Here is a 26,577-nt window from a genome sequence, read left to right as displayed (position 1 = left end):
ACTATAGAACTGTACCGTTCTAAGCAGAAGCTCACAGTGAGTAACTCAATCCTCACAACAACTTACTTTTATTTATAGTTGAGGAAAAAGAGGCCCAAAGAGGTTAAAGAAACATGCCCAAAGCCACGCAGCTTGTAAAGGGCAGAGCTGTGATCTGAAACCAGGAAGCCTGGCTCTGCGCTCTACTCTCAGTCACTACATTGTGCTGCTGCCTCTTGGTAAGTTCAGGATGGTGAGGGCACGGCGTTCAGCAGGGAGTCTGGGTGAGGCTGATGGAACAGAAAGACCATCCAATGGGCATTTACCCAAGTCTGGCTGAGAGGCTGCGCCAAGGGCCCTGGCACCATGAGGCACTCCCACCATTCCTCCCCGTGTCCCTGCAGTCAGGATGAGCAGGCCCACACAGGGGCCCACCCGGGCAGCGGGTGAGCTCACAGTGAGCGTGAGGGGTAGTCAGGGCTGCTCACCTGGTGCACACAGACATTACACTTGTCGCAGAAGACCATCTCATTGCCGTCTTCACCCTCAGGAGAGCGGCACACATCGCAGACGACATCCTCATCGTACTCGATGCCCAGTCCCTCCTGTGTCTCGATGGCCCGCACCATGTTCTGGTGGCACAGTGTCTCCAGCTCCTCCAGCACACGCTCCAGCGTCAGCTCGTCTAGCTCTGGCCTCTCTGTGAGGACAGCAGGGGTGTGTGTGAGGAGCCCAGCCCTTCAGAGCCGATATGGGAGGGCTGCCATTCATCCCTGTGTGACCTGGGAAGACGTATCCACTGTCATGAGCCTCAGCTCCATCGTCCAAAGACCGAATGGGCTGGGCCATTCAACCTCAAAGGCCCCTGGGACCACACACACACGTACATGCAGATAACATGGAAGTTCTCTGGGATGTGGTTGGCTCCATGGGGAATCCACTGCTTGAGCTGTTATCTCTGGGGGAACTTCTGAAGGTGGCTCAATGGCAGAGCTGGCTCTTCCTGGGACATGCTAGCTGGCCCCAGCAGGAGGCCCGTACCAACCGACCCCAGCGACCCCAGCCCCATTTACCGTCTAGACTCACTTGCACGCTCACTCACTCTTCATAAAGGTAATGCTTACTAACGGTATTTCCAAGAACTTTGTAAATTGTATGCTATTATCACCCTCACCTGACAACTACAGAAACTAAGGCACAAAGACACCAAATCACTTCTCCAATCATTAACGCAGCCAGATTTTCTTCCCACCTGCAAGCACATTCTCAGCCAGGCTGGTCACTTACCCATCTCCTTGAGCTCCGAGTTGATGAGCTCCAGCCAGTAGGCGTCAATCTCGTCCAGGTCATAGCGGCTGCCCCCTGGCCAATCAGGCTGGGGGCCCTCGCCAAGTTCGGAGCTGCTAGGGGACACTGGGGCAGGGGGGCCTTCCAGTGGCGGGAGGATCCTATGAAATCCAGAGGGAGTCATAAGGGCGGGTCCCTCAGCCTGCCACCCTCACTGGGTCTGAGGCCTCCAGTGAGTTGGCCAGTCCAACTGAGGTCAAGTGAGGTGTGAGACTTGGACACCAAGAGGGGCCACATCCTTCCATTCTATCCTTACACTTCCTCCTCTCACCTGCCTGCCCTGCAGAGGCTCCAAGACTCCAAGCAGGCAGGACAGAAGTCCAGTGGGCTGGGGACAGAGTGGAGGAGGGCTGACCCACAGCCCTTGCACATCTCATAAACGTCCATCTTGCTCAGCGCACATGCCTAGTGGTCTTTCCACTGGGCACCTGGCCCTTAGCTAAAGCCCCACGACCTGGATCTGCCCTGCCTGGGCCTGTAGGAAGGCATTTTAAGTGCTGTCCTGGGCAATGCCCCCTACTTGGGACAAGTCCTAATGTCCCCGCTTTGGGACAAGTGGGACAGAACCAGCTGGGCTCCAGGTCCTTGACATTACCCCTCAGGACCGGGGAGAGGCCAGGTCTCCTCCTGGGCAAGGGGAAGCCCTGCCCTGGTAGACTGCTGCAGCCCTGGGTGGCCCTTTCCACATAAAAGGTCGGCTACCCCAGAGGACACAGTGTGGCCCACACACAGTGTCCTTACCTCAGATACAATATTACCTGAGCTGTGAGTCTCTTGGCTACAGTGGTTCCACCCAAGATAGAGGCCTTCACCCCTGGACACAAAGATGTGCCTACTGTGTCCCAGAACCACACTCCAGGTCAGCCCTCCCTCGGGCCATGGCCCTGCCTCTTGGGGCAGCTTAAGACAGGTCCTGGCTACACAGCATGGACTCAAAGCTCTGCCCCACCAGTTAACGTGTAACTCTGGGTTAGCCACTTTAACTTCTCTGTGCCCCAGTGATCTTACCTAGAAAGTGGGCTAATAACAACAGTTCTTACCTTCTATGGTTGGTCTGAGACTAAATGAATGAATACATGGAAAGTTCTTAGGACAGTGCCTAGCACACAGTATGCCCTGTATGTGTGTCGTGTGTATTTTAAGACCTCCTGCTATCACTCTGCTCCTTCTGAAAAGGTGTATGAGTGCTTTTTGCCTTGGAAAGGCACGGTTTCCCCTCTTGGCTCAGCTGTGTGCTGCCCCTCAGTTCCTGATGCCAGTTTGAAATGCCAGCCCTCCCTACCCCCCACTGGTTGCCATGGTTATCGCTGCAGAGCCTGGCCTCCATCTGGCCAGCCCTGCCAGGGCTGAGAGGCCCCTCACTTGCCTGAGAGGCCTCCTGGGGTCGGAGGCAGGGCTGCCAGTGGGTGTGAGTCAACACAGGCTGAGGAGGGGCGGGCAGGGCCCTGGATGGCACAGAGACATGGCTGAGCTGTGGAGAATGCTCCTGGGCTTCAGGAAATGCCTCAGGTGTCAGCAAGAGGGGCAGAAAGGGTGAAGGAGCCAGGGAGACAGAACGGCCTCCAGACCAGGAAGGGGAGGTTCAGAGGAAGTTGGGGGAGGCAAGGAGAAAGGGAAATAGCTTGGTGCCACTTCTCTCCACAAGAGGCCCAGATTAAAGGAGGCCTTAGGCAGTGACAGTGGTGTGACTCCCCCCAGCCTCCTGCCCCTGCCAAAAAATAGGCCATTCCAGATAGAAGCAATACTAATAATTCTTAGTCCTACAAAATGCCTTTCTTCATGATTCATGAGGCTCTTATTTGAATTAACATGTTCTTTTAAAAACAGACTAATTTTGTCATGACCCTGTTGTGTCTGTCACCCCAGTCCAGGCTTAGTTGGAATTTTGGATGACCTTTATTCCCATGCCCACAACTTACTGCTGGCATAACTACCCACACGCATGTGCTCAAAGAGCTGCCACCTGGACAGACGTCTGGAGGCCAAGACCATGTTCCTTTCTCTAGGAAGCTGGGGTTAAGGGGCTCACACCAGAAAAATGCATCTCAGGTGCTTTCCGGGCCTCTCACCTTCACCTGCAAGTACTCTTCTGGCTGTGGCTATGGAGGAGGCTCCTCTACCAGGCATGACCTGACCCTAGGTCAAGGCCGCATCTCAGCTGCAACCGGCACACGTGAGGTCAACTGGGAGAAGGTGGATGGCTGGGGCTGGGATCCGGGGGATGGGAGAGGTCTCCACCCCAGAAGTCAGCTCTGCCCCAGACTGAGGTTCTGGCCACACTGAGGGGGCAGCCCAGGCCCTCACTCAATCCATGACTGGGGTGAGGCAGGCTCTCATTATCCAGGTAAATTTCAGACCATGAGGTCGTGGAAAGGACTGGGCCAGGATAGAGACACAAAGAGACAAAGAGGCCGAGCCAGTGGCCGTGGGCGGGGGGAGCCAGAGCCAGCATACCAGGGTGATCGGGGCACAGAACTCCCTCTGGGCCCCACAGGGGCAACCCAGGGCTTGTTTCCATGGCCTGTGACTTCCTGACCCAGCCCAACAGCCTGTGGCTGTCATGCGGGGAGTTCCCCCTAATTTCCCGACTTCCTCATCTATAAAATGGGGTAGTAATATCTGCTTTATAGGGCTGGTATGATAGTTAAATGAGAAGATGAACCTAACAGGCTCAGCTCCTCAGGAACAGAATTCCTGTGATGACAGTGGCTGCAGCGGCTGTGCGCTGGCTTCCGATGAGGGCAGCAGAGTGGAGGGACGAGGCTGGAGGGAGGCAGGAAGCAGGGGTGTGGCCATCTCCCCGAGGGAGCACCTCTCTCACCGATCCCTGCCTGTCCAGTCGGTCTTCTGCAGAGAGCAGGGGTAGGCCAGGAGTGCCTGGCTCCTGTCAGCTCAGAGCAGCCATGCGTACGGGAGGAACACACCTAGAAGAGCCAGGCCTGTCTGAACTCTTAGACAAAGCACCATGAGGGCAGACTGAAGCCAAGCTACTGGTGTGGAAGCATCTGCAATTAATTACCCAGGCAGGAGGATATTTCCAGAACCACCTGACGTGGATATCAAGGAGAAAGGACAGACTGCAGGGCTTTGCCTAGTCAGGACTCACCTCTCTCCGCCCAGCTGGGGGCCTGCCCCTCCCCATCACTGCCCTGGCCCTGGTGTGTGTACTCTCATTTAATCCTCACTGCCACACCATCAGGCAGATGCTGTTTTTAGCCCCATTATAAGTCTCAAAGAGGTCAGTAGTAGCTCCTCAATCTGCACAGGTAAGGGTGGGAAAATGGCTAGGAGTTTGACCCACATTTCTGGCCCTGGCAGGGGATGTTGGGAGTAAACTCTTTCTCCAAATCTCAAATATACTTCCTTCCAGAGAGGCCTGGGGGCTCCCCGATTCTCAGAGGGCACTGCTAAGCATTCAGCCCTCCGGAGCCACAATACAATGAGCTCTGCCCAGCATCCAATCCTCAATAAGCCCCCAAGTGAAGCTTAGGATCTGCCTTGCCTCTGTTATCCCATGCCCAGTGTAAGCCTGGCACCAAGCAGGGACTGGGTATCTGTGAGCCAGTCACAGGCATGGCTGCGAGGAAGCAACAGTGCCAATGTCAAAGGAGGTGACAGCTGCCATCTTTGCACCAGGGTTGGTCAAAATGGGCCTGAGAGCCATGGGTCTGCCAAGGCCAGGAGAGGGCTGCCAACACAAGGGCTCTGCCCAGGGTAGGCTGGTGGATGGGGAAAGCCAGGACAACAGGCCCCTGTACCCTGACACATGCCTTGGAGAATTTCGCAGGGTGCAGAAAGCACTTGGCTGAACTCTGTGGCTGGAAGCAAGGCCCCTGGCCACCCATGAGGGCTCCTCCTGACAAGAGCACCAGCGGTCTCCCCAGCCCACAAGGCCAGAAGGCTATGAAGCCCAGGCAGGACTCGTCCCTGACCCAACTCTGACCCAGACCTGGCAGGGGGGCCTCCTCAGAGGCTGGGCATAGCAACTACTTCTGGAGCATTTGCTGTGTGCCAATCACTTGACTCCCTTGCACTAGGAACTCCTTAAAAAGATCTAAGAAGTCAAGAGTATGGCATATTCCTGTCCTCAGGACTAGTTAGAAGCCTGGACATTTCCCTAAGATCTGCCTGTGGGGCCCAGTTGGGACGGACAGCAAACTAACCCATGGCTAGTTTTTACTGAGGGCTTGTCTGCGTCAGGTCCTGCGCCAAGTGCTTTCCACACACTGTTCCTCTGTATCATCCCGACCGCCCATCAGGTAGGTGTTATTGCTATCATCCTTATTTCACAGACAAGGAAACAGAGGCCCCAGATTACATTTCTGGTCTAAAGTCACAATTAATAAAAATGGAAACTTGAACCCAGGCCCAAGCCCAAGCCCTTAGCCTCAAAGGTAAACTGCCAATATTTCTGGATCATTTCAGTAGTTTTTTGGGGCAAAAGAATCTAAGACACAAGAGGGGCAGGCTAGAAAGGACTCCCAGGACTGCTAGGTCCCCTGGCCTAGTCCTCACCTTCCCTTCCTCCCCTACCTGTCGCCCTCTAGTCTGGGCCACCTGGCTCACCTCACCACAGGCTCTGGGATGGCCTCTGCCCCAGCAGGCACCTGCACACCTTTCTCCCATTCCTGTCGCCACGGGTCTGCCAGGATGTAGTAGTCCTCTGGGCTGAGCTGGTATGAATCTGGGATCTTCATGGCTGTGATCAAGTCTGTCCGGAAAACCTGTCGGGAGCAAGACAGGAGGGAATAGCTTTGGACTGCCTCCGGGCGCTCTGCTCACAGACCAGGGGCGGAGCGGGCAGACGCAGCTCCGATGCGCTTCCTGCTCAATCGCTTCAAAGTGAGAAGACAACATGAAAGCAGAAAATACAATAGTGCGTCTTTGAATCCAGCAAAGTGCTCTGCACACACTAGATGTTCAGTACATGTGTCCAGTGGGATTCACATGGGTTCTGATAGGCAGTGGACCTCAGAGGGAGGAGGAAAGTCTCGCTAAGAAAGGCCAAAAAACAAAAGGGAAAAAATCAGAGGGCATACAGGCTTCTGTGAATGCAATACTACCATCAAGTGACTGTTCAGGTAATTTCTGTTGAAGGTTTAAAATTATGTTTGCATGTGCAACGACGGGCACAAGTGGAGCTGTCAGAAGTGTGCAGGGTATCAACCCAGGCCTACAAAATGCCAGGCCCTCTGCAAATGGCTGAGGGAGAGCCCAGGGTTCAGGGCGGCCTAGAGAATGGCTTCTCCCGGGTCAGGGTCTCCCAGGACCATCCTCCGTGTGCGATGGGGTAGGCGGAGGAGGACGGCGCTACGCTCCTTCTCAATCCCGCCCTGAGCCAGGCCGAAGGGACCGTGCCTCAGGCTTCGGTTTTCTTCTGGGCGTCTGCTCACTTGGGGAAATTGCTCTTCCTAGTTCTGTCTGTTGCCCCATTTCCACCCCAGAACAATCTCCAAGCCCAGCCCCCACTGGCACTGGCAATGCCGCTCTGGCCCCAGCTGTGTGACCTCACTGTGGCCTCCCATAAAAGGCCGCTGTGGGATTTGGTGGCAGCTGCAGACACTGTGTGACTTGCTTAGGTACCAACTTTCCTGGTAATCATCACATGAGAAGCATTCACATCACTGAGAGGAGAGAAGCCACTCCCAGGAGAACGCCAGGTTTCAGATCAAGCTCCAACCTGCTTCCCCAACCCCTGCCAACCCCCCAAGAAAAATCAGCATCAGCATCGGTCACAGGCTTCGAGCAAACCCATTCGGTGGTAACCTCTGCCTGCTGGGAGCCCAACTCAGTGGCTGTGTGTGTCCTACTGGGGTCTAGGGCCAGAACAACAAGGAAACAGCTGAAGTGAGTGCACCGAGGGGGCTCAGGGCAGCATCTTGCAGAAATCTAATTAACATCTGCATCGAGCTAGAAAGGGCCCTGGCTTGAAAAAGGTCATGTTTCTTGAAGACTCTATTTGCCAATATAATTTAATTGGTAAGACTAACACCCTAACATTTAATTAGGGTGCCAGTATGAAAAAACTAAAATGAGATTACGATTAAATGCTAATTAAACAGAAGATGGAATGTGGTGAAGATTTCATAGCCCTGATAATTTGCATATCTTATTAGTAAGCAGTAGGATGGCTGATAGAAGAACACAAACTCAGGCACCAGGTGCTTCTGCGAAGCCCTTCAGCAGTCTCTCTTTGCTGGCCTGGGCCTTGCCTGGCCAAGGCCTCTGCCAAGCCAGTGCAGAACCTGGCGGGGTGAACTGAACCCACGGTGGACTCATCAACACCCCAGAGTTCCCCTCATCTGGGCAAGCCTGCTGCTCTGATGCCATGGGACAGCCCTATCATCTTGCTCCAGAGATCAACCCTTTATGAGCCCAGGGTCACACTATGTGCCCCTCCAATGAGGCATGAGTGGGCCTGAAACCTCCGCCGTTCCTTATCCTGACTATAGTTTAAATGCCACCAGCTTCTCAGGTCAGCCACTTTCCTGATCAGCCTGACTCAGGGAGCACCTACTGCCTGACAGAGCCACTTCCCACCCCATCCCCCTGCCTCACTCCCCTGCACTCGCACCCCTGAAAGCTAACTGGTGTGACGCATGACATTGCTTGTCTCGGTTATCTCCCCTGCTGCACCTCTCTTGTTCTCTGCTACCTTTTCAGTGCCTGGCATGGTGACTGGCATACGGTAGGTTCTCAGTAATCAGTGACTGCCCGCCTGAATGAATGAATGGGCCTCTCTGGGGATTATCTGATGAGTCTGAGACTCCCAGCTGATTCCTCAGCAGTGCTTTTCAAATGCCCCTATTAACAAGGTGAGACACTTCACGGATATACCCAGCATGCAAACCCCGAAGCACCTGGGCCTGAACAGAGCAACATGCTGCCTCTGCTCTCCAAGGCTTGAAGCCTAAGGCCCGTGCTGGAGTTGGGGAACCCAGGGTATAAGCCACACTGGTGGCAGAGAGATGCCCCTGGCCTGGGAACAGGCTTGGCACTGTGAACTCAGAGCAGGAAGGGATCCCAACTCCTTCAGGGAGAGTCAAGAGACAGACAGGAGTCTGGTCTCAAAGGAGTTTCATCCTGGGTCACTCAGGGAGCAGGTGGCAGACCCGACTCGAGCAGCCCTTTCTGGCAGAGGACTGATGGGAGCTCAGGAAGGGCAGATTATCATGACGGTACAGCCAACACTCCGGAGCACCAAGTACCGAGTACCAGTCTAAGGGCTATCCTTGAATTAATTCATGATCAGTCCCCACACCAACTGTGAGATAGCTGCCACTAACATCCCTATTCTGGGACTCAGGTTAGTTAACTAACTTACACAAGGTACTACATGTAGGCAGTGGCAAAGGACCCCAGGCTGTGACTACCCTGGAGCCATCCAGCACTGTCCCACAGTCCCCCGGCCCTTTGGGCCTGTGCTCATTGCCAAGGCCCTAGGGGTAACCGCCACCAATCTGGTAGTTTCCCAAGGGCTAGGATATGCAGTCAGATGATGGCCTCTGCAAATTCCAGGTCCTCTGGTGGCTTTCCGCTCTCTTCCCACTGCCCGCAGGTTAAGCTGCAGGGCCTCCCATGCCCTGTGGCCGCAGATGCACTTGCAGTGTCCTGAACCCTTTTACCTGGGGCACGCAGGACACACTGTCTCCACAGGGATCCTCCTTTCCCTCACCAGAGTGGGGAGGGCCTGCTTCATCCTTTAAGGTTTCAGTCCAGCCCACAGCTGCTCTGGGAAGCCTTCCCCAGTAGTCCCAGGCAGGATCTGGGCTTCCTCTGAACTCCCACAGGTTCAGTATTGGGAGTCTCCTGGTTTCTTGCCATGCCCTCCACTACAAGGTGAGCTCTGTGAGGTCTGGCTGGGCCACCAGTTGGGGGCCAGCAGTGCACACAGGACCTGGCACTTAGGTGCTAACAAAGGCTGAATGACTCAAGAGCCCTCCTGAGTTGCTGTGCGAGGCCACAGCTGAGCAGCTGGGTACTCTGTGCCTTTATATAAAACCTGTCCACAAATACGGCAACTCAACTGTAACCCAAAACCCCTTTCTGCTATGAATTGCCAGAGGTTAGGCTTGAAAATAGGTCCAATTCTTCACCGAAATGCCTTTGAATTATTTATGACAAGTAAATAAAGAATGAAATGGACACTGATGAACTGGAGGCCTTGCTGTGGCAAGAAAGCTGGAAGCTGGAAAACAAGCAATTTTCCAAGAATGTGAATGTTTACTACTTTTTCTCTCTTTTGGCAGAAACTGACAAACTGGCTTTAAAGGTCCGCTGCCTAGCAACCAAGTTCTGCTGAGCTGCTTGGGAGATGTTAATTGTAGCTTCTTCAAACAGTATGAAGAATATTTAAAGGTCCAAAACTCTGAGGACCAGGGGTGCCAGTGCAACTCTGGAGGGAGCCGAACACCTTGCTCTGACCAGACAAAGGGGCACTGCACACGGCCCTGTCCGACAGCTCCCTTCTCCAAGACTGATGACCACAAACACTGAAAAATCTATTAGCTTTCAGTACCTACTTCCCCAGGAAAAACCAAAAACGAGTTTTGCCAGAAAGTATCAGTGGAGTCCGATGTGATCTCAAAAGCAAATAAAAACAGTGACAACAGGCGACCTCACTGTGCTCTGCTAAGAGTTCTCGTACATGACCTCAAGATTTGTGGATGTTATTTGAACAATTCGTCCTGGACCTTGGCCTCTGCTTCCTTTTCTCAAGGGTGGATTATTGTATCATAGTGTATTTCAGACCAAGAGGCACCAAGGGGAAGTTCAGTTACTTAGGAAAGGCTGCAGCACTTAATCACAACTCCAAAATATGATTATTTATGTAATTATCTGTTTAATGCTCATTTAATAATCAAGCTGAGAGAGTTAGAGACTGCATGTGTCCTGTTTACCATTTTGCCTGCTCATGGCACAGTGCCCGCCTGGCACATAGCAGGTGCTCTAGAAATGCCTGTGGAGTGAGAGAGTGAATGAATGAATAACCCAAGATTTGTCTGATGTATGACTAAACTCTGAAACTTCCTGTTCTGCATAACAGGGGGAGAGGAGGCAGAGGGCTAACCAGTAAGATTCCTCCAGGTGGACTTGAGGAACTGGTCTTCATCACTGTCCCATTGCAAAGCTAGGGGTGGCATCCTCCCCCTAATCCCCCAAAGGACGTTTGAGGGTCTGTCCTCAGAGAGCAAAGTGGAAATTACCATCAGATACCTCATTTTAAATCAGTTTTTTTCTGAGCACCTTATCTCATTACAAACAATAGCTAATAGTGAAAAGTAACTGACCTATTATGCCCAGTGCTGGGCTAAATGCTTTACATATAATCTCACCTAATTCATATCACAATCCATTTTACAGATGTGGAGACTGAGACTTAGAGTGGTTAAACCACTGTTTGAGGTCGCACTGTCCTCTCACCACTGCAGCATTGCCTGGAACCCAGCCAGATATTTCTTTTTAAAAGACTCTCCTGGGCTGGAACCTGATAAAGTGTATCTCAGCCAACAGCAAAGATACTTAAAATCAGGCACAAAATACCAAAGAAGGGCTCTGGGAATAGCCACCCTCTGCCCAGTCCCATTCAAGCTACCACTACACTAATTTGGTCAGACACTTAAAATATGCATGCGTGCAGGAACACGTGGGGGCACACACGCACACCCACTCCATCTCCTTCCCTTTCACAAGGATAACAGCACTTCCTGGTCTTAAAGATAATTTATTACACACATTTCTTTTGTGAGACAAGTCCCAGAGGCCAGGAGGCCTCTCCAGCTGGTGGGAGCAGCAATGTTTCCGACTATCCTAGAAATGGATTCTGTCCCCTTCCCCAGAGGAAGGCAGCGGGAGTCTCAGAAATCAGGCACTCAGCCCAGTGGAAGGGCTCTCCCCTCAACCCCCCTGCCCCTGCCGGCCTCACAGGGTGGCAGAGGAACTGTTGGCTAGAAACATGGCTTGAAACCACATGGCAAGCATTAAAACCTTTTTTTGGATTCTCCTTTTTACCTCTCAAGTTTGTGGGCATTTTGCATTTTACTGCAACGTATGCCATCACTGTTCTAACAGAGAATAAATTACTTTAAACATCTGGATAACACCTCTGCTCCTCCAGGAAGGTATCTTATTCACCCTGTGGTTTTGCACCCCAACACAGTCTGGCCGCCCCTGCCTTCACCCAGGGTAGAAAGGTCCCATTTTTAAAAGCACTGGGGTCAAGACAATAAGCTGCATTCACTCTTCACTTGCTGCCTTTCCTGGGGGGAAAGCCATGCTTATACGGGAACTCTCACAGACACTGGGTCTGGGGGACACCCCACCGGCGGCAGAGGCTGTTCACGAGGACCACCTCTTTCTCTCCCAGCCCCGACCCCAGGGAGGAAATGCTGAACACCGGTGAGGGGCTCCTGTGGAACCAGGAGATAGGCCCCGTTCTCTCACCTAGAGATACACTATCATCTGTCATCAGCCCACAAAGGATGCAAAACTCAGACCCACCCTGTTCTGGGACCATCCAGACTTCTACCCCAGGGAAGCCAGCTTCACCTGCTCTCACTTCTGGGATCTCCCCCACCTCCGGGCCCTCCAGGCCCCACAGGCCTCAGGAAAGGCAGTCACATCAACTGAACAGAAACTCTAGGGCAGGGTGTGGGCAGCTCTGCAAATGGTACTGAGGCTTGGAAAGAAACGGTCACTTGCCTGAGGTCACAGAGCTCCTCAGTGGCAAAGCCGGCTGCGCCTCTCGTAATGGACACTTCCCTGTATGGCACCTGCACCCTGCCGACAGTAGAGGACGCGCTCCCCGGGCACAGGGCCTGCATTTCTCTGCGTCTCAGCACTAGGCTGGGCCTTTGTGGGTGCTGTCGAATGCTTGCCGGGTTTAATCCACATCAGCAGGTCTTGGGTCCTAAAGACCCATGTTGCTGCCCACTGGCTGACTTCTGGGGACTCCAACTTCCTGAAAACATAGCTTTCTACCTAAAGATGGCCTGCCCTGGGGAAACCCCCACTGCTCAGCCTGACCTCCCATTTGCCTTTCTGCCCCAAGCCTGGGGAGAACACAGCCTCAAACAGCAGCTTCCAAACCACAGGGCTGGCCTCCAGGTCTCTTCCTGAGCTGCCCTTCACATTCCTGCCAGGCCGAGGGCTTGGCCCCCTGGCCGCTGCGGGAGGGGGAGATGAGCTGGGGAACTGCCCTAACGCCCACTCCCTGCCTTTGCTTAGGTCACTGAACCCGTCTGGAAGGCCTTTCCTTTCTCCTTCAACCTCAGGTTCTTCCAGGGAGGACCAAGCCAGGAGCCCTCATCTTAGCAAAATAGGGAAAAGGTCTACAGCAGTAGTTCTTCATGCTGGCTTCCAGCAGGAGGGACTTTACAGTTATAGGTACCTGGGAGAGACCATTTAAGCCAGAATTGCTGGGGGTGAGGTAGGTTGGGGGTCTCATATTGGTATTGAAAAAAATAATCACTGGCTGTGACCTCTATCAGACTCTCAGAGACGTGCCCCACAAGTGTTAAGCACCACTCATGGTTATGCCACTTGGTGAGAGAGCCAGGCCAGAAACCCAGGGCCCCAGCACAGTTCATACATCAATACCACCTCCCTAGGCCAGGCTAAGTCCTTCCACTCCTTCAGGACAGATCTGGTTGACTTAAGCCCGAGGGACAGATCTCAGCTTTGTGGGGATCCCCAGGCAGCCAGAGCAAATGAAGGCAGCAGCCTCTGTGTTTGGGGTCACTCCCACCTTTACCTTCCACTGCCCGATGGGATCCTGGGGCAAACTTCAGATTTGGTGCACTTTCACCAAAAGTCCTAACCTAGTCTCCCAAGAATCCCAGGGCCTGTCCGCCAGCCCCCAGTACTGAGGCCTGCACTCCTCCTTCACTCTGGCTTTGAGAGGCACCGACCAGTTAAGGGCCAGAAGAGAAGCTAAGCAGCAAGGCCGTGGCCCTGTCCAGGGTCCTGACTTCTGGTCAGAGCACATTTATCTCACTCTGGTGTAGTGCACACCCCTTGATTTGTAAGGTCAGGGTGCACCGAGAAGAGCAGCTCCTGGCAGGTCACCCCAGGGCAGCCCCACCAGCCTCGTCCAAATCTCAGCCCAGCCCCTTCCACAGCCATTGGCTTCACTGTGTGCCAGAGCTGCTGCTACACTAAGTATTCCTGGTCCTCAACCCCGCCTCCCCCCACCACTTCCAGATGAGGAGACAAAGGGAACCCTGGGTCCCATGGCCCTGCAGCCACCAGGAGGGGAGCTCCTACACACATCAATCTGCAAACATTCTGCCTGGGAATTTGCGCCAGATTAGGGGCAGACCACTTGAGCAGCCTAACAACCACTCCACCGGCTTCTCACCCCAGGGCAAGGGGTGGGCGGGGCCCCCAGGTCCCTTCTCACCTGGGTGTCCAAAGCCTTCAGCCCCCAGACCCGGCAGACTACAAAGGCCCTCCTCCCCAGCCTGTTCACAGAAAGCGAAGGCAACAGGCCAGTGAAGAGATTTAGTGCAAACATTATCTGCCGCCAAATCCTCGCTTTCATCTCTGCCTTTTTGTGAGCCAAATAATTTGGAAGCTTTCATTGATGGTTTCCTCTCTGCCCCATGAAAACTTGGAATTTATGCTGGCTACGACTCCTCACTTAGGGGACAGGGAAATCTCCCAGGCTGCTCTCCAGCCTGCTTGTGGGAAGGAGGAAAAGCTTTTCTCTGGTGACAGTTCGAGGTGGGGAACTTCTTCAGCCCTTGGAGTCCAAGCCTTAAGGGTACGTGTCTCTAGTCAGGCCTCAAAGCCCTCTGCAGAGATTCCTGGGCTCCCAGGGCCACGCGTAGCCCGTCCCTAGCAGAGCCGGGCATCAATACCCTTTTAATAGTTTGACTCTATTTTTAGGTGGGGAAAGGTTCAAAGGCTCTGTGCTGGAAAACCCAAGGCAGGGGACTTTTCAGCCCCATGCAAATCACTCTTTGCCCCAGGCCTTCACTGACACCTGTTTCCTCCCAGCAGCTGGCCCATCCTGGGTGAAGATGACAACCTGGCCCTTGGGATCTCTGCCGAGAGGCGGCCCCTTTCTCCTGCAAGTGTTTAGAGAGAGCAGGGCAGGGGGAGTCTGGGAAAGGAGCCCCCCAGAACTTCCCCACCCTTCTCCAACATGACCAGCCACTGAAAGCAGGGGGTAGCTTCCTCATCTGCAAAATGGACAGGACAATTCCTGTCTCCTCAGACCAGGAAGGCACAAAAGGTGGCTAATATTTTACTAATTCAACTACATCAACTGGAGAGCCCTGTGGGTCTCAAGACATGGGAGGGGAGTTGGGGGGTGGCCCTAGAGGCTCCCAGGGCCCTAGTGTACTCTACTTTCCAGTACATTCCATCCCCACTCAGCAGGGCTAGTCCAGGAAGGCACTAAGAGCCTCAACACAGCATCCTCCCATGCCCACCTCACCGCCTCATTCATTCAGGTCTCTACTGCATTCTTGGAGATACCGCCTTGATCTCCACGCACCCCCACGGAGCCCAGGGAGGACACTAGGTTGGGGGATGGGGGTGGAAAGCATCAGATCTCAAAGGCCCTCCCCACCCGCCCACCCTCTGAAGGGAGAGGTAGGGCAGGCCAGCGTGAGGAGGAGACAGGGCAGTCCTGGGTTGGCTACTGACTGTTTCACCGGGATTTCCCCTGTGGTGGGGACAGGGAGAGGCGGGCGCCAGGCACAGGAAAAAACCCTCCCCCAGCCCCATGCCCAGGGCTCTGCCGCAGCACTCTGGCACTGCCGGCCCCAAGAACAGCAGGTCTTGCTATATAACCTCGGGATCCTCAGCTTCTCTATTCTAACAGGACCAAGAACCCTGGACTAGCTTTAAAGATTAAAAAATTAAAGTGCCCAGCCCAGCATCTGGCTCCCCTGTAGGCTGTAGAACAATGACTATCTAAAGGGCCAGATTCAAACCACCCCCTGCTCGGCACTCAATGCTCTTGCAGCCAGCCCCACCTGTGCCCACTGCAATGCACTGAAGGTCTAGTAAGAGGGGGTGATGAGGCCCCGGGATGTGATTTTTCAGGGGATGCAGGAAGCAAGCTCCCAAGGTCTGCTGTCTACCCATCCCCACGCTCTTCTCCACAACTCCAGAAGCCACAAACACCGCTACCTGCCTCAAGAAACATCCCAGGTCAAAGTTAAGGAAAGCTTACATGCAGATGCATGTAAACAGGCATAATGAGCAGATGACTGGGCTGGATGGGTCTGAGGACTCCATCCTTCATCTTTATGTCCAAATCCTGTCACCCTTGGCGGCTTCCAAAATGTCCCAAATCCTACTGCTTCTCACTCCACTGCTGCCACTCAGCCACTATCATTTCCACGCTGGACAACTGCAGGAGAACCCTCCCTGCCTCTACTCTTGGTGCCCACATTCCCTTCTCACAGCAGCCAGTGGGACCTTTTATTAAAGCATCAGACCATGTCATTACCCTGAGTAAGATCCTTGAACAACTTCTCGTCTTGCTCAGATCTCTAGAAACATCCTTCCAATGCCTACAGGCTGTGAGACCTGGTGTCTCCCCAAACCCCAATTCATTCCATGTAGCCACACTGGCCTCTCCTCGAAATGCCTGTGTCTTGGCCCAGAAAGCTCTTCCCACGCACAGCAGCACAGCTCACTCCCTCGCTTCCCACAGGCCTCTGCTCCTGTCACCTTCTACCTCTGCTCATCTTTTTCCAGGACACCTGTTCTACCCACCTCCGAGGGCTTCTTTTCGTTTTGCCGGGACCAGCCCGACTTGGTGCTGCTGGGCAGTTTGGAGCATCTTGACGCGGATGTGGCGTGACCTGCAGAAAAGACACAGCCTGTTAGGGGCCCCTGGAAGGCCAGGAACACCAGCCACCCACGTCCAAGGACAGGAAGCCTGTAGGAGAAACTCTGGCTCAAATGTTCTGGAGGTGGAGACCTCTGGGAGCACCTGTCTCTGCTCGGGGCCTCCTGGATGGTGAATGGGGACACAATGCTTCCTCCACTCACCAACCAGAAGGGAAGTGTCACCCTGGGCAGATGACTTAATCACTCTGAGCCTCAGTTTGCATTTCTATAAAGTGGGGACAAGAGATTAACTGTCTTCAAAGAGTTGTTGTGAGAATTAAATGCTATGACTACGAAGTCTTAGCACAGTTCCTCTGTCAGACGGCAACATGAACTATTATTACCAGGGTCTAAGGCCCTTGCTGGACTTCAGGGCTGTGGCCTCTACTGCAAAGGGTCAGAGCAGCAGCAGCCACGGGTGGGTACAGTGGCGGGGCCTGATGGGAAGGGAGTTTGCCTCAGCCTGGCGCAACTCTGATGCAGCTACAGGCCCAGCTGACCACCCTCGCAGGTGCCTGGCCCTCAAGGGTTCCTCTGCCGGCAATAAAGTTCGGAGCAGAAGATGCAGTTCTTCTTGGCTCTACTGAGACAAGCCACAGGCAGTGCGGTTGTAACCAGAAGCCGGCTGCTGTGCTCTCCTGCCACGGCAAGGGAGAGCCGGCCGCCAGAGCCTCCCTGAGCAAACAGACCCTAAGGGCCAAGTAAACGAGACCTGGACGTAGGCGAGGGGCTGGGGCCTGACCGGCCCTCCCACTCCATCAGTCCTCGGGCTCTTGGGGGCTGTGAAACTCGGGGACCTCTAGAAGGCCTTGGAGGGCTCCCTAATCCCAGCTGCCCACATTGTGAAGAAACTGAGGTCTAGAGTTCACAGGGTCTCCCCGGCAAGTCTCTTTTACAGCCGGGCCTCCGCCAGGGTGCACCACGTGGGACCCTCCTGGCAGTGGGCCTTTCCTGCATAGGGCAGAAGGAACTCCTTGCTCTGACCAGCTCATGCAGGCCCAGGGTCCTGAAGCATCTCACACGAGCTGCCTTCTAGTACCAGAGAAAAGCACTCAGCTTATGCTGGCCTCCTTTCTCTCCCTCAAGTTTCAGAGGAGGCTCCCTAAGCCCCATTCTCTCTTTGACATGCCCCACCCCACAGACATCCAACTGACACACCCAGCCCATATGCAAGTCTTCCTCTGAGATTCGACTGCCAAGATCCCATGAAGGTCAGACTCCTTCACTAACTTCTTTAGCAAACATTTACTGAACACCTATTATGTGCCTGAAACAGCAGTGAGCAAGCCAAGACCCGTCTTACCAAGGAGCTTAACCACTGGTTAGGAAACGATACTTATCAGGTAATGACAAATTTGTTGTACAGAGTCCTCCTAGGGCCCTGATTCAACAAGAGGGCCAGAGAGAGGGACGCTTTCCTAGAAGCCAGGAGTGGCATATGCAAAGGCCTAGAGGGGAGTTGATCAGTTCCGACCAGAGCAAAACATCTGGGGCTGAGACCTAGAGGGTAAAGGGGAGCACAGTGAAGGGGACTGCAGAGTCGTGGAGGCCATGGGGCTACAGAGACTTCCTCAGGAGCAAAGGGACCTGGCCTGAGTCATGCTTACATCAGCACTGGGAGCGTGGGGCAGCCTCCCCCAGGCGGGGCCCAGTGGGCCCCTGACAATTATTCAAATGCTTTCCCTGTAGGAGCCCCGCATGCAAGGCCTTACTGTCAGTGGTGTCAGAGTTGTCACTGCTGATGGAGTATTTCCGCCTCTTCTCTTCCATCTGCAACGAAAGGCAGGCCCCATTATACTTGCAGGAGGCTTGGGAAATCCTCAGTCTCTCAGAAAACTGCCCATAACCTACCTCCCCACACTCGCCCCACTACAGCGGCTCTGCCCTGGCCTTCCCCTCAGCCAGCCTCGCCCTCTTCCCAACCGTCAGGGATTCCAGGGTCCACACCTCTCACCTCCTGAGCCCAGAGCCTCACATGAGTAAGAGTCTAGTCAGGGGCCATACAGAGGGAGGGAAAGGGGGTCAGAGCCCCAGACCAAACAGTGACCAGGTCCTGGCCCGCCCCAGCTTCCACTCAAGGAAACTCAGGCCCACCAGAGAATCCACCCCCACCTGCAGGTTTCAACTGGTGCCCTAGAGGGTGCTGAGGGGAGGGCACAGGGAACAAGACTGATTCTTTCTGGGGACCCATGCTATAGGAGTTTAGGTAGACAAGCCAGGCCAGATAGCCCCGAGGGCATGTCGTGAGAATGGTGGTCCAGGGCTGTGGTAACGGAGCTGGGTTGCCCTCGTCCCCCCAATGTCCTTCTGCAGATAAAAGCACAAACCAACTTTATCTAGACCCCAACATTTAACTCTGAGGTAAGGACAACTCTCCCACACTGAGCTCATTCCTCTACCCCTGCTCTCCTGGCCACCTCATGTTCCCAACAGGTTGGCAAGCTGTGAGCTACTAGCTTCATTTACTGGGGTGGCTCAGGGCCGTGCCCTGCTAGTAACTGGCTGAACTGGGATTTAAATCCACAAGGTCTGATGCCTGGGCACACACCTGTTCCTATTGGATGCACTCCCCTGGGAGCTGCATCTATTCCCACCACTTCCTCTAATCCTGCAAAGTCCTGTGGCAGCCTAACCTTGCCCCTCTTCGGGGGAACACAAAGGGCTTGTTAACTTGTCCTGGATGAACAGCTAGTCAATGGCCAAGTCCTAACGTAAGAACAGATCTGCGGCTCGGGGCCAGCTCTCTCCAGCATGTTCCTGTAAAGCTGGGATGCCATCTGCCACATGCCGTGCTGCTGCACCCAAGTCTGCTCATGCTGAACCCTGGGGTTCCCTTTATCTTACTGCAGCTCCGCACAGAAAAGGAGCATTAGCTTTCCGAAGTGGGGTGCGACTACACAGAGCCCTGAGCTGACCGGGACCCTCCTGTATCCACTATGACCTCAGCAGGAGCTTCTTTCCACCCCAGTGTCACCCAACAGCAGCATCAGGATGCCAGGAAGGTTCATCGGGGCTGCCTGCCACCAGCTCCACGGGTGCAGGCAAAGAGCTCTCCAGAGGGTGTAGGTGTGCAGGGGAAGCCTGGTGGCGCAAGCAGCACGAGTGCCCGGGAGACGGACGAAGAGTGATGGCTACAAGGCCAAGCACCATGGTAGAGAAATGGGATGCCTCGGCACACCTTACTAAGCTCTCCGAAAGGCCCTTTGGTGCCAGTGGGCATGAGCTGCTTTCCTTTCTGCAGAGCTCAAAGGTGAAGTGACTTGCCCAAGATCTCAGTGCTTGTAAGAAATCTGACTCAGAAGACCACACTCTTGACCTCTAGACTTCTCTGACTCTGCACAGCAGAGTACAAGCAGCTCACGGGCCCAGGTCACGGACTAGAAGAGGCAATAATGCTCCACCACCCACAGCTGCCATCCTCGCTGTCCTCTGAGGTCTGAACGTGACAAAGGTGACTTTGACAGAGCCCTGACTCTAGCCTACATCTTGCCAGCCCAGCCCTGTCATGGGTGGGCAAGAAAGGAGCAGGGGCTGAGGTGCTATAAATGCACCCACCTGTTTTCTCCTGCCATCCTGTACATGCACACCATCATTTCTCTTCACTTCCAGCAAGGAGGGCACTTTCAAGCCAGGGTCTCCCATAGCACAGAAGCAGAAGCTCTGAATTCAGGGGCACTGAGTTCAAATCCTAGCTCCAGCCCCTAATAGACCAGGGACCTTGGGAAAGATTGCCTCCCCGAGGACACAGACTGGGTCTGGATTTTTATATAAATCTCCTGAACTTACAATGTTGGCAACTGACTCAGAAGTTTTAAGACGCTTTGAAAAGGCCAAACTAAATACATCTGTGGGCCAGAATAAGCTGGGGAGAATAAATGAGCGCAGCATAAAACTCCTAGTGCAGCGGACGGCTCTCCGTACAGGTGCTAGTTATTAACGCCATGGCAGCCTTGCTTGAGCCAGGTGGAGAGTCCTTCTGCTCGTGCCCACCGGAGGGGCTCCTCAGCGGGGCAGTGGCCCTGTGGAGTAAGGAAGGCTCCTATAACAGGACCCTTTCACGGCCAACACCCATCTCATAATGCTGCTCCCCGCTGCCCGGAGACCAACAGGTGCCCTATCAGCGTGCAGACCTGTGTCCCACCTGCAGCCAGTTCCCCGGGTAACCTGCCGCCCTTGAAACACGCCAAAGTTCTACCGGGCAGGTTGTTATTAAGGGACATTTTGTGGTGGCTTAACTGGAATAATAACTAGGCTTCAGAGTGAAGCCACTGTTTTGTGAGTGAAGCTTCTTTCCTTTGAACCAAGTCTGCCCAAGGGCCTCCTTGCCTAAGGTGAGCCTCCATGTCAGTGGATAACGAAGCTCTGAGTAGGGCCTGGGCTCCCCTGTGGGCACAGCCCTTGATCCCTTGAACCTACCTCTCCAACCTAGCTAGAGGGGCAGGGAGCACTCCTTCACCAACGTGGAAATCCAGGGCTGCAAGTGCAGGGAAGGGCTGGGGTGCTAAGACTTGATCTTACCCTCTGGTTTCCTTTTCCACTCCTTCCCAATGTCACCCAAAGCCAGGTCCACCCTAGATGAGTACCTCAGTGTCATCAGGCACTTGACTTTGGGGAAAGCAAGCATTCCTGAAACCCTACTTACAAAGGAGACCCTGGGAAAGAAACAGTGCCCTGTTCCTTCCATTGGCACCAACCCATTTGCACCACCACCCCCAGCATCCCCAGCACCAAGACACAGATAGGAGGCTGTCTTTCAGAGTGTGTGGTTGTCTTAAACTCCTCTCGATGCTGCAGCAGCCCACAGCCTCTCTGGCAGGCCTTCACCCCACAGCCAACCCTTGGCAGTTCCAGGGGGCTCTCCTTTCAGAACCCACCCACTGTCCTCCCCATCTCTACTGCTACGACAGTGGTCCAAGACAGGCTCATCTCTTGCCTGAACTCTTTATTCCTCTCCTAGCTTCCATTCTTGCTCCCCCAGAATCCCGAATCCACACAGAGGCCAGAATGATCTTCAAAAAGCACAAATCAGATCGTGTCATGCCCCTATTTAAAATCTTTCAAAGGCTTCCTGCTGATCAAAGGATGAACCTCAAGTTCCTGACCACCAGCTCCTACAAGATCTGGACCCTGCCTACCTCACCATGTTCATACCGACCACCATCCTCTCCTCTCCCCTCCCACTCTCCAGCCTCACCAGCCCTTCGTTTCCTGAAAAACATACCAAATATTCCACGCTCCAAGGCCTGCCTGTGCACAGGCTGTGCGCTCTGCCTCTAACGGTCTATGCATGCCTGACTTCTCATCCAGATTTCAGCTTAAATGTCACAGAGGGCTATGCCAGGCACTTTAGCTTCAAAAAGCCCACCACCCCATTATTCAACATTTTCAGAGCATCCATCACAATGTGTGTCTGTTGGTCCACTTGCTGAATGTCCTTCTCCTGGGGAATGTACATTTCATGATAGTAAGGAGCACACCTGTCTGGATCCCTACCAGAGAGCCCAATGGCCCCCTCACATTGTACCCAGCACAAAACAGGGGCCTGGTATACATGGAGGGCCAAGTGTGCTCCTATCTCCTCCCTCTAGAAGCGTAGAGACCACACAGTCCAGCTGGCCCGCCTGCGGCCTGCAGCAACAAACACCCGAGCCCAAGATTCTGTCCTGTTTTCACAGCCCGCCTTCCCTGTCTTAACCTCACACATTTTCCAGGAGGCTTTATTTGGTTGGGCTCCTGGCTAATGATCAATGTCAACTCAGTAATAGGGCAGCAATTTGGTGGCAGACGTTTTCTTGGCACCACTAGCCACTGGTCTTAGCGGGGGCCTCAGGTCTGGTCTTGAAATACCAATGCCCAATGCCAGCCCCCCTTTAAAGACCTCTTGGCAAATAAACTCAAATAAACACCCTGGGCCTCCATTAACGCCCTTCCATCTGACCCTGGGAACAGTGGGCCTTTCAGGTCAGCTACTGCAGCCCTCCCTGGGCAGTTAAAACACCCCAACCTGGCCTCTGGCCTCTCCTCTGGGGGCCACCAGGCCTGCCCTGTCTGCCACCACACACAGCAGGATCTCGTCTTCCTCCTTAAAAACGGGGTTTTTAAAGGCTTTCAAGCAGGCAATTTACCATTCCAGACACAATCTTTCAAAGAGAAACAAAAACTCTCCCTGTCTGAGGCAGACCGCTAAGACGTGTGTGTAATAAGATGCTAATACAATTTAATGATATTTCGGCTGGAAAACCTGTCCTCAGAGCCTCCTTGTGTCAGGAAGGCCAGACATTCAGAAAATAAGGGCTGCACACTTTTAAACCGTTTTAAACCGGGGTCAGAGCCCTACTCTTTCCTATCTCTCATTAACTTTAATACTTTCTCAGGAACAGTCATCACCATTACCAAAATGATTTTGTATACACAGATTCTCAAACGTGCTTCTCCAAGCATAGAGAAGCCCAGACTCTCCTGATACCCATTATTGCCCACACTTGCAATTCCCAGTGCCCCAGAGGGCACCCGGCTCCCCTAGAACATGTTGCCCACACCCACCCTCCAGACCCAGTTCTTGAGGGAGAATGAAAGGGGCTTTGTCTACTTTGTCCTTCAGCACCTCACCGTACTCTCCACCTCAGAGAGGGCAAAGCTCAGTCCGCTTGCTCCCAGATGTCTACCCATTGGCAACTGTAAGGTCTTTCTGATTCCTTCTTCAGAGAAGGGAGTTGGCTCTCTGGTCTAGCCTAAAGGGAAGAGATCAAAGGCCAAAGATGCATGTAGGCCCTCTTCAGGTCATTAATAAGATACCTAATCCTAATCAACTGCTTACCACATGCCTGGTGTTGGGCTTAGTCTTTTTCATGCAATAGATTGCTTAATCCATACACCCACCATGCAGTAGTTACTACTAACCCCACTTGCAGATGAAGAAACTAAGGCACAGAGGAGCTGTCACAGCTAGTGACTGCACAAGCCAGCTTGCAAATCTAAGGTATCTGACTCCAGGCAGTGTTACCCACCCACTGGCTATAGTGCACAGGCCTGTAACCCCACAACATGTCTGCGGTACTCCAGTTTCCCTAGGGGTTGTCTGAGAACCTTTCTGGGTTCCTAAGCTTTGAGCCACATGGGTAGGGGCCTATGTGGAGGACAGGCCAAGCCAGTGGCACCCTTCCAAATGTGACCTGGCCTCCCCTAAGAGAACTTGAAGGGACAACTGTCAGGCCCGCAGCACACCTGCTGGATGAGTTGTGAAGAATTTGGACTGCAATTGTGACCTGGGTCTTGGGTATAAGACAACTTACCTTCCTGTTAACCTGAACACCGGTTAACCAGAACACCTTGCTCCAAACCTCAAGGATGTAGAAGGCAGTATCAAAGGTCTAACCTCAAGACTTGGGGTGCACCTAGGGGCTGGGGACCAGCAGTCCCACCTCACTCGTCAGTGAAAGTTAACTGGAGATTTCTGACAAGCTCTTGGATCCATGTTAGTGACTGTTTAGCCAGGCAATTTAGGGAAAGGAAAAGCATTTGGATGGGAAATGTTTTGGAAACATCTGCTGCATCCCAAGCCCAAACAACTCTATCCTTAAAACACTTCATCTCCAAAGTGCTGCGGAGACCCTTGGCCAAACAGTTTCAAAACCAACATTTACTCGCTACAAGACCTACTGCCTGGAGCAAGGACTTCCCTCTGTGAGGCATTTGCTGTGGAACCAAATGCTTTTTCACTCTAAACAACAGCCAACAGCACTTGGGACACTGAGACTGCTCCAGATCAAACAAACATCCCTTCCCCGCCCCTCCCCCACTACCATGCAAACTTTCTCAATAAATTATTCGCCCACTTCAGATCAAAGCTTGTTTTGCAGCCTCTGACCTAAAAAGCAAATAGCATCTCTTAAACATGAAAGATCTCCTTCCTGCCTGGGTCGACTTTATTACTCATTCCTTCCCTTTACAGTTATTCTGTTGTTATTTTCCTCCTCCTGTTAGAGGCTCTGCGAGTCCCAGCCCGCCTGAGGAAGAAGGGACAGGAGGGATGGTGCATTCACTTGTGGCCTTCAGGTGAGAGAGGAGGGTGGGAAGAAGCCAGCACCCTGGGAACCCAGGAAACAGGGCCAGGTCCTGTTAGCAGCTCCCTGCCAGGCCCTTTTGCCAAATGTCCTACTGGGAATCTTACCAGTTAAGGGAGGAAGTTAATGCTACCGCGGGAGGAGGAGCTGGACGGCACTACCACCACCTGGCCAGGACTCTGTTTGCAAAGATAAACGTTAAGAGGACGTCCTGACAGACTGGGCTCAAACCTGAGGGCTCCTCCCCCTTCCAACAAAGGCAAGGCCGCAGGCCAGTCGGGCCCGCTCAGCCTCTCCGCCGTCACCTGGGGCACTGCTCTGAACGCAATCATGATGCTTCCTGATGACCCCTGTCAACTCAGCCCCCGGATAAAACTTTGTGCCTCGGAATCCCGCAGTGGATGAGCGTGGGGTGCAAAGCACAGGGGCATATTTTGAATCTGCAGAGACCAGAGTCTCCGGGTGCAGTTCGCCTCGGCACGCGGCAAAGGGAAACACAGCTTTTCGCACCCCCACCAGCCCGGGGCAGGAGACCGGCGACCAAGGTGGTTGAAAAAAAAAACTGTCCCGGGCCGCAGCAGAGGCTGAAGGGATTGCAAGGAGGGCTGCGCACGCCTCCAGACTGCCCCTGGAGGCAGTCCGCGGGACGGCAGGCAGGAGGCGCGCCGGCGTGATTCCGACCGCGGGAGCCGGGAGGAGGAGCCGGAGGTGGCTGCCGCGGGCTTCGACCCCAGCGAAGGAAGCGCAGGAGGCGGTTCAGGCAGGGGGCGGTGCCAGGTGGACTAGACGCCGGGGGCGGGGGTGTGGGGAGGCGTTAAGGTGCTGCGGGTTAGGGTAGCCGAGCCCTTTGAGAGGTGGGCAGCCGTGTGTGGTGGGGAACTGGGTGGGAGGGGGGCTGTCCTGGGCCTCTAGAAGCTACAGGGAAGCCCTCCCGCCTGTCTCTCAGGCATCCCCATCTTTTGATATAACAGCTATGAATCTTGGCCTGGAGAAGAGGGTGTCTCAGAGCCCAGGGATAGGCGGGAAGGGACTGGGGGAAGCCACAAGTCTGCACTCAGGAGGGAAGGAAGCGGCCGGGAGCCGCTCCGCAGGCGCAGGCGAGTGGGTGGGAAGGAGGGAGGGAGAGGGAGGGAGGGAGGAAGGAGGTGAGGCCAGGAAGATGCCACTGCCGGGGGCGGGGCGAGGCCGGGGATCGAGAGAGGGCCTGCCGCGGTGCTTGGTGGGGGCGGGGGCCGCAATCTCACTCATTTGGCGGTCAGGTGTGCAGGTCCCAGGCTGGGGCCGCCACTTGCCTACATCTTCCCTGTACCACTCAGGGCGTAGGGGCGGAGACGGAGGGCAGGGGACTGCAGAACCGTACCCGGAGCGGGACGCGAACCGGCAGACTTGGGAGAAGGTAAACAAGGGCCACGCCCCCTACCGTCGCCCCGCAGGCGCGCACCCGCCGCTCCGGCCGCCGCCAGTACATTTCCACTCTCCCGGCCCTTCTCCCCTGCCGGACTCCTGCACAGCCCGGAGCGGGGGTGGGGGTGAGGGCTGCCCGCGACCCCAGCCCGCGCTCCCCGCACTGGGGTTGCACACCCTGCATACTCACCTGGAAAGAGTGTCCCCCGCCCGTCCAAAACAGTTTAATTTGTGCAGAACCTTCGCGCACGAGAGCCGAACATGCTGCCCCCGCGTGCAGCGCCCGCGTGCACCCAAGCCGGAGAGGGGGCGACAGGGCGGAGACCGTGGCCCCCGGAAGGTGTCTGGGACCGGACCGGCTGCACGTGAGCCCATCGCGGGGTCATGTGCACCAGCTCAGCCCGGTTCGGCGCCCGGACGTGCTGCGTATCAACAAAATGAAACTCGGGGCGACAGAAAAGCAGATAGCTGCTCCGAGTCCTCCGAACCCCTGTCCCCGGCCACGCTACCTGTCCGCACCGGTCTCGCCGCAGCCCCTCCGCTCGGCCGGAGCTCGCCGGGCAAGTTGCAGCCCCGGCGCGCCCCCGCCCGCCCGCGCCCCCATCGCCGGCCCGGGGGCGCTTTGCCGCAGTCATTAATAAAGAAGGTCGCCAAGCTCACCCTTCCAAAAGTTGTTGTGGCATGCGTCCCTCTCAGCTTCCCCGCAATGTACTCTTTAAAACAGGACTGACCAACATGCGCAATCTCTCTCCCCTGTGCTGTGCATCCACCCCCACCCCCCCGCGCTGGCTTCCTAGAACAGGCAGCCAGCAGGAGAGAGAGGGAGCGAGCAAGAGAGCCAGCGAGGGAGCGAGAAGCGCTGGCAGATCTGTTGCAAAAATACAAAATAACGCCGTGGAGATGCGCAGGGCCCATCACCGGGGGCTGGATCTTA

At 54.5% G+C, this 26,577-nt stretch overlaps 2 protein-coding genes across 13 annotated transcripts in view; one reads left to right on the top strand and one right to left on the bottom strand.

Moving 5' to 3' along the window:
* JADE2 (jade family PHD finger 2) overlaps positions 1-26,577 on the bottom strand; it is a 48,821-nt gene that overhangs the window by 20,398 nt on the left and 1,846 nt on the right. For 4 of the 12 annotated variants that reach the window (XM_037016596.2, XM_037016595.2, XM_017647347.3 and 1 more), the window contains exons 2-6: positions 17,889-17,946; positions 16,060-16,148; positions 5,893-6,050; positions 1,267-1,427; positions 468-679 (exon numbers count right to left, since the gene is read on the bottom strand). In XM_037016596.2, coding sequence (XP_036872491.2) covers positions 468-679; positions 1,267-1,427; positions 5,893-6,050; positions 16,060-16,148; positions 17,889-17,946 — 678 coding nt within the window. Of the gene's footprint in view, positions 1-467; positions 680-1,266; positions 1,428-5,892; positions 6,051-16,059; positions 16,149-17,888; positions 17,947-19,731; positions 20,853-22,780; positions 22,908-24,346; positions 24,419-24,544; positions 25,018-25,833; positions 25,944-26,303; positions 26,565-26,577 lie in introns of those variants that run through there. The other 8 variants (XM_017647314.3, XM_017647322.3, XM_017647331.3 and 5 more) reach the window with 8 other exon arrangements.
* Positions 24,206-26,302, top strand: LOC118972043 (uncharacterized). Its single transcript, XM_073222035.1, has 4 exons — positions 24,206-24,231; positions 24,878-25,016; positions 25,556-25,635; positions 25,867-26,302. Exons 1-4 carry the CDS (start codon positions 24,206-24,208, stop codon positions 26,279-26,281), a joined length of 660 nt encoding a protein of 219 aa, XP_073078136.1. The 3' UTR covers positions 26,282-26,302.

This window comes from Manis javanica, chromosome 14, assembly GCF_040802235.1.
Source record: "Manis javanica isolate MJ-LG chromosome 14, MJ_LKY, whole genome shotgun sequence".
NCBI classification, from domain to species: Eukaryota; Metazoa; Chordata; class Mammalia; order Pholidota; family Manidae; genus Manis; species Manis javanica.
The sequence above is the reverse complement of the archived record's forward strand: the minus strand, read 5'-3'. Positions and strand labels throughout refer to the sequence as shown.

Coding starts and splice junctions, on each gene's coding strand:
- LOC118972043 (XM_073222035.1), top strand. CDS start 24,206: ATGGTGCATTCACTTGTGGCCTTCAG. Junction 24,232..24,877: donor CATTCACTTGTGGCCTTCAG/GTGAGAGAGGAG, acceptor CCCTGGAGGCAG/TCCGCGGGACGGCAGGCAGG. Junction 25,636..25,866: donor ACCGGCAGACTTGGGAGAAG/GTAAACAAGGGC, acceptor CGTCCAAAACAG/TTTAATTTGTGCAGAACCTT.